We start from the raw sequence: 7,708 nt of genomic DNA on the forward strand, positions 1-7,708 counted from the left end.
ACCAGAGAATGGACAGTTGTCTTCGAGCATGTTCCGAGAGGGAGCAACCAAGTAGCAGACCTTTTTACCAAACTTGCTATGGTCACAACGCTGGGACACCATCTTATAGTAGCTGCTGACGTGGTGGTGGAAGCGATTCGAAGAGACATGGAGGGGAGGGATGACAATGGATAGTCTCTAAGAGCTGCGTTTCTCTTTTGGTATTTAAAAAAAGATAGGAGTAACCAATGAGCAGTTGGTCGAGTTGGTAAGTGGCCTCGCCCCCTAAAGGATGAGAATGCGTGTTCAAATTCCGGGAAGCGCTCTTGCTGGGAAAGGAGACAACCACCGCTGGAAAGCCGCGACACTCCTACCCCTCGAGTTCAGATTAGTCAGTTGCCAATAGGTGTCGGATTACCGGGCGGTGTATAACAAAAAAAAAAGAAAAGAAAAGATAGGAGTAGTAATGTGGAATCAGTTTGTGTTCATCAAGGTGATGATGAGTACCTAAACTCATTAGATTTAAATTGTCCAGATTTAAAATTTTTAGTTATTTACTTTTAAATCAAAAATTATTTTTTGAAAAAATTTTAGTTAAGAAAATTTTTATTTTAAATTCTATACCCATCAAAATATTTATTTTAAACAAATAGAGTTATAATTTTTTGTCTCTCAAATTTGAGCCCATTTTGGTTTTGGTCTCTAAAATATCAAACTTGTAGTTTTAGTCCTTAGAAGTTACTCTATTGCAAAAGTTAATTCCTAGCTGTTAAGTTTTGTTGAGCTGGTACAAATGGTATTAGTTTGGATGATATGGCTTTTGACATAACAACATGAGGTAATTAGGGGACATGATGAACTGGACATGTAATTAGGAAAGGTTAAAAAAAAAAAAGAGTCAGGTCTGTTTAAAATGCAGCACATGAGGACAGAGCACCTGACCCCCCCCCCCAACCCAAAAATTTCATGTCCAGCTCATCATGCCGACTGCAGTTGTTAAGTTAGAAGCCACATCATCCAAACCACCACTGTTTGTGCCAACTCAGCAAAATTTAATTGTTTGGGGCTAATGTTTTGTAATGGTGTAAATTCCAAGAACCAAAACCACAGACATAAAATTTTATGAACCAAAAACAAAATAGGTTCAAATCTGAGGATGAAAAATTGTATTAAACCAAACAAATAAAAAAAAAAATTAATTTGGACAGTCCAAATTAAATATGAGCTATCTAGGCCTGATGAGATGCTTATCAAAGTGAGAAATACCCAAATTGATCCGTGGTAATGTTGGGCTAATATGATGGTTAGGGACTAGCCTGCCCTGATATACACGTTACAATTGGACGTTTGTGGCGCCTTTCTAATGCCTCCCGTCCTTGTCACGAGCAACTAATAATAAACAATGAAATTAATTATTTTTTTATAAAATTTTAAAATTACTTTTAACAAAAATTATAAGTTAGCGGAGTTTTAATTAGTTATGATGTTTTGCTATGTTGAAAAAATTAGTACTTTTTTTTTTTGCCTACGAAAAAAATTAATACTTTAGGCAAAGCATGTTATATTATAAAACATATCGGAATTTTTTATGATAATGACCCGAGGAAAATATTTTAAATCATGCGCTTAACTCCAAGGAATGAATGACGTCAGCCTAGCTAATAAATCCCCTTTATCTGAAGGTGAAATTCAATGCAGTAAATCTTTATATCGACTTATGGCTCATAAAATAATTATACATGGATTGATAAAATTAAATAAACATGTTTCTAGTTTTGTGGAAAATGTATATTATATATAAAAATTTTATTATATATTTTTTGCGTGAAATATCTTTCATAAGATTGAAATACTAATCCCGTTATTCATAAGTATGAATTATTTAACTGAGTGGGAGCTTCGAATTATGAGTTATCTAAAAGTTATAATTAAAGGGGATTATGTTAATTGAGATTGATTTGAATCCTGAAACATATGCTCCATTTGCGGCGACGATAATTAACATAGATTTTCGTAAATTGATAGCTAGTAATAATTTTTGTTTCTTTGTTTTATGAATAAAACAGTGCTTATATAATTTAGGTGCATTTTGCAGTTCAGTACCAAGTCTTGCCCGATGAAAGCCCAAGCAATTTTGGGCTGTGCTTAGGTAAGGTAGAGTAGGATGGGCTTATCTGCCCAAGTAGTACCACTACCTTATCTATATTATGTAAAGATCTCCGCCTTACTTAATAAATAATATTTTGGACTTTAAATATGCTACTTCTGATTTTAAATATAAGAACTAGTTGATTAATTTAAATAGATTGAGAAAATAATTTAAATTATTTATTTGAAATAAATAAGTGTTGTTTTCCTAAAATATCTTCGTTAATCAAATTTATTAGCCAGAATTATCATTATTAAAGAATTATCTTGAGGAAAAATAGATAAATATGAGAGACATAATATATTGGAATCTAACATTTAGGACCAAAATAAAAGTCAAATGAGGTTTTATATTAAGGACTGGAAGTACGTAGTATTTTATAATTTCACAACTTAGAATATTCCAAGAGAAGAAATATAAACCCCGTCATGCAAATTCTCATATCTATTTATCATTTCTTATTTTCTTATAATTACATAATCAACCACAATACAGTAGGTTTTCACACAGCAACCATGATCATATATGTCAAAATCTTAAGTCTTGAAACATTTCATTCTACCATATATGTATATTACGTATATATTGTACAATGATAGAATGAATGTATGTGTATTATATTACACAATCAAAAGATTTCGTCCAATAACTTCATTGATTGTTTTCTTATATTTAGATCAAATATAGCCTCTCATCTAACTTTCATATTAAGAATAGGAGGCCTAGGTTTAAAAAAAAGAAAAGACAAAAAGGATAGGAGGTAGTAGTATTTACATATAAAGCTTTGGATATAAATTGAACGAAAAGGGTAAAGTACCCTGCAGCATCTTGATATTATTTCTCAAGTATACTTAATACCGTAATCTTATTTATAGTGCATCCAATATCGTGATATTATTTTCCCAATGTACTCAACACTTGGATGTTAAATTTTTTGTCCAATTATATCTATCGCTGTAATCTTATTTATGATTTAGGTTGCTGAAAGCATTATAAATAAGATTAAGGTGCTGGAAGTAAAAAAAAAAAAAAAAAAAGATGCTGAACGCATCATAAATAATAAGATTACTATACTAGATATACTTGAAAAATAAGATTAGGGTACTAGATAGTATTTTATCTAAGATAAAACAACTTAGTAACAGTTGCTCAAACCTCATATTTATAGAAGTGGTGGATCTTTATATAAAGAAACACCTATTAGATGGTGGTACTGTCGTAGTCAAACGTGCATAGATGCATACTGGCATGCAAGCCCAGTAGCTTGCCATTATTCATATATATTACATATAGTAGTAGTACATGCCATGCATTTTTACACAGATTTGGCCAAGAGACTGTTGAATCTCCTTGATGCAAGAACCTGGCGTGCGCATTCAAAAACTTTTGTGCCCAAGGCATCCTTTATCTCAGTGCTGTAACCTGTTTTCTTGTCATAGTACCTGTTCCAGAGCATGACTCCTCCGAAGTTTGAAGATTCCGTCACGGTCGGAAGAACTTTAGACTTGAGCTCTTCTGGTGGTATGTAACCATAGGATGCTGCGGACGTCTCATTTGACGCTACTAAACCCAAGAACACTGAGCTATTAACTAAACCTGGCTTTGACGTCCATTTTGCCCATGAATTAAGAAGATTTGTGAAGTCGTTGTTTCCTAAATATTCGCACGTAGCCGATGGGCCATAATATAGAACCCAGAGATAATCAAAAAGACCCGTATCGATTGCACTGTCCAAGGAACTGGTACTGCAATGTGGGGCTCCCGAAATGTAAATCTTTTTGTCTTGGGTCGAACCATTGATCGCCCTCACGAGTTCGTCCCATGGCTCTGGGCGGTCTTCAATGTGGGCAAGATCGATACCGTCTAAGGTCACTGCTCCGAGAGGGCCTAATTTTCCGCTGAGAAAGCTATCGTAGAGATACTGTGCCAAGGAAGTAGGATCATCGACGGCATCCACCTCGACGGAAAGAAAGACTTGGATGCCTTTGCTTTGACAGTGTTGGATTTGTGAAGCTAGGGCGGAGCAGTTGCCGAGAGGACAGTGGTCTTCCAGGTTTAAGGATGTTGTGTTGCCGGAAACATGGAGGTATGCGATGGCGACGATGTTGTAGAGATTAGAGTCGCATGCCTCGGTTAAGGGTCCTTCACTGGATTCGTTGTTTTGTCCCCAGTAGACGGCGATTTTCCAACCAGGTTTGCTCATGGGGAAATCAACGGCATGAGAGGGTTTGATGATGACGATGGAGGACAGTGTGAGGAGGGAAAGGAGAATGAGAACTGGTTTGTTGGAAGCCATGATCGATGATGGAAGAGGGTAAGACTGAAGTTTTTTGGGTTTAGCTTGGGATTTCACGGTGTAATGGACAATGCCTATTTATAAAAGATATGAGGGCATGGGAAGGATAAACGTGGCAACAACAAATTTAATATAATATAGGAATTATGATAATATCAGTTATTCCTATAGCCCGTAACATAAGAGCTGCTTGAACTTGAATTAGGTAATTATAACTAATATGATCTGATCTCTCTAAAATAACCTTGTTTAATGTTAGATTAAATAACAGTTTATAAGTAGAATAAATTAGCTAGATTGAAAAAATAATAATAAATATGAAAGATAAAATGGATTGATTCTTTACATTTAGCATCAAATTCAAGAAGGTTACCCCCATGAGGAGCAGAATACAGGTTTGAAACCGGAAAACATACTTGTTGTGAGGATTTTAATCTCTACGTTTCGGACCCAATAGATATTAGTTTTAAGTCTAAAGTAACTTATAAGGATATTCTGAATCATACGAAAAAACACTCTTACTCCTCTTATCTCATTTATAAGGGAGAGAGAAACAACTTTTTTTATCTTATTTATAAGACACATAATTAAATTTTTAAAATGAACATACAATTTTATCCTGTATTTATTATTGCGTAAACTTTCCTTTTATAGAATATATTACATAATAAATAGGAATAAAATTAAATTGTTAAATTTCAAGATAAAGTTAATGAGATTTAAAGTTTTTCTGGGTTCTCATAAAACGCGTTGAGAGTGAGTTATAGATACTCCCTACGGTCCTACATATTAACTTTATTTTTAGAGATGACTCTTATCTAAAATATAAATTTTATTTTTGAATTTTTTGAGTACTTATTACTTTTTTTCCTACTTTGTTCTTAATTAACTGTATTTAATACTCTTTCTTATTAATATTACTCTTATATATTCTCTTTCATCATTTTTTTATTTGTTGCCTCTTATTTACTCTCTTAATAAATAAAAAAAAATTAGAAAAAATATTTCTGATTTATTTATTATTTCTAACTAATTTTAATTGTTAGTTTGTTAGATATCATTTGATTATTTAAAATTTTTTACCCGAGGGAGTAGCACTGAAGCAGTATATTAGAAACAAGGGAATATTAATTATAACAAGCACGTGCATTATATGGGCGGTCGATAAAAATTGACATGAATCTCGTCTCGTCGAAGTTACGGCGACAGGAATTGCATCTTTTCATGATGGTTTGTGTTTTTATAACCCATCGCCCACAGACACGTCCTACATTCACGTACTCTATTTCTTACTATTAAGAGTAAAATTCTAACATCAACTCCTTTGGATCGTTGAATGTGTTTCTTTTCTTCTTTGTCAGGGGAGTAATGAATGCATTTCACAGATATTCCAAGTTACTTACTTGACGCACCTTCACTCTTAATATGCATACTATCTCCGATCTATTTATAAAAATTAGTTGACTAATTTAAAAAGATTAAGAAAGAAGTTAAATTAATTATTTATAATAAATATGTGTTATCTTTCATAAAATATCCTTACTAATCAATTGTATTAGGTAGAATTACTATTATTAGAATGACTATCTTAAAAAAAAAATGCATAAATATGAGATAAAATGGATTGGGATCTTATATTTAGCACCAAAATAAAAGTCAAACATGATCTTATATTAAGGACCGGAGGTAGTATTAAATAATACGACAAATATTCTCATGTTCTACACAAAATGTAAGAACCACTTGGCAAATTAGTTTGAAAAATACTTTAAGATCCTGAAAACAAATTTAACATAAAAATTGTATAATACTAATTATCCCCCCTAAGAGCTACTAAATTTGGGTAGATTGAGAGAATCAGATAAGTTTAAGTTAGTTAGTATAACTAATATCATATGATGTTTCTAAAATAACCTGATATAATATTTTATTATATATCAATTTAATTTATAACTTAGTGAATTAGCTTTAAAAATGAAACTATAAAAAATAAATTAGATTGATGTCTTATATTTAGAATTAAATCTATCTATCAACAAACTCTTATTCCTCTTGTCCTACTTATAAAGTAAATAAAGGAGATTTTTTTATTCTATTTATAAGTTATATAATCAAAATTTTCAGATGAATGCACGATTTTATTCTTTATTCATTATTATATAGATTTTGTTTTTATGGGATATAATGTATTTTAAATAGGAATAAAATATAAAAAATTGTTAAATTTTAAGGAAGAGTCAATAAAATTTTAAGTTAATTTTTTGAATTATAGACATATATATTTTTTGGTAATAATTGTAGACGTATGTTTGAAACCAAAGGGAATATTTATTATGACAACCACGTTTATTATATGGGCGGCCGATAAATAAAACAAATTTTAATCAAACAATATAGAAAGTGTCATAAATCTAGTCTCCTCCAGGTTACAGCGAATGGAATTATGATGATGATGATTTTATTTTAAATATATATTCCATTAAATCTGCGTCTCAACACATTGCCTACAGACACGTATTGCATTCACATGGATTTTTAGAAGCCGTGATTAGTCTGAGGGTGACTTGGTTTTACATGTTAACGTGTGTGTTGTCTTTATATTTCTACAGGGCCATGGAAGTTCCAAAGGTATCCGTGAGATGTTTAGGAATATCTTTTTTAGACACAGATATCCTTTTATTACAGATAATTCTAGTGGAGACACTATCAGCACTAGATATGGACATAGTTTCCAACATATATTTGAATATTGATTTGTTATATTGTGAAACTGGTCATTTATACTAGACCCGACTCTTATTGATAGATGTTTAAGGATATTAGAGGTGGAGATTAAAGAACTAACCAGATTGGAGCCGATGATCCCAGTTGGATTGGAGTAGAGTTGAGCTGATGTTAAGCTGCAGTTCAGAGCTAGATCGAAACCGAAACGGATTTTAGAGAACCGAATGATGTTTTGGTATGATATATAAAATGTTGAAAACACTTAACAAACCTATTGGAAAAAGAAAGGAAAAATTTGATCCTCTCAAAAAATTTAATATATTTTTAGACTATTGGCAGCGGCATAGTGTTGTTTAATTGAAAGCTCCATATATTGTAGTATCTATATAACTTAAACATGTATGCTCTATATTACCATTTATATTTATATGAACAGTAGTGGTTTAATTTAGTATCTACATATCTACATCACAAAAGGAGCCGAGCCAATCACATTTTCTATTCAGCTCGCCTCACAAAGTTACTGTTACGTGAATAGTAGCGGCTCACCTGATAGAATG

The 7,708-nt window shown here is 32.1% G+C and overlaps 1 protein-coding gene across 1 annotated transcript; it reads right to left on the bottom strand.

Annotated features, from left to right (window-relative positions):
* Positions 1-3,443: 3,443 nt before the first annotated feature.
* On the bottom strand, positions 3,444-4,424 carry LOC114741814 (acidic endochitinase-like). The gene has a single exon (XM_028930080.1). The coding sequence runs from the start codon at positions 4,422-4,424 to the stop codon at positions 3,444-3,446; it is 981 nt and encodes a 326-aa protein (XP_028785913.1).
* Between the last annotated feature and the right edge of the window lie 3,284 nt (positions 4,425-7,708).

The sequence above is a fragment of the Neltuma alba genome, unplaced genomic scaffold (assembly GCF_004799145.2).
Source record: "Neltuma alba isolate B1F8T4 unplaced genomic scaffold, ASM479914v2 tig00003544_pilon, whole genome shotgun sequence".
Taxonomy (NCBI): domain Eukaryota; kingdom Viridiplantae; phylum Streptophyta; class Magnoliopsida; order Fabales; family Fabaceae; genus Neltuma; species Neltuma alba.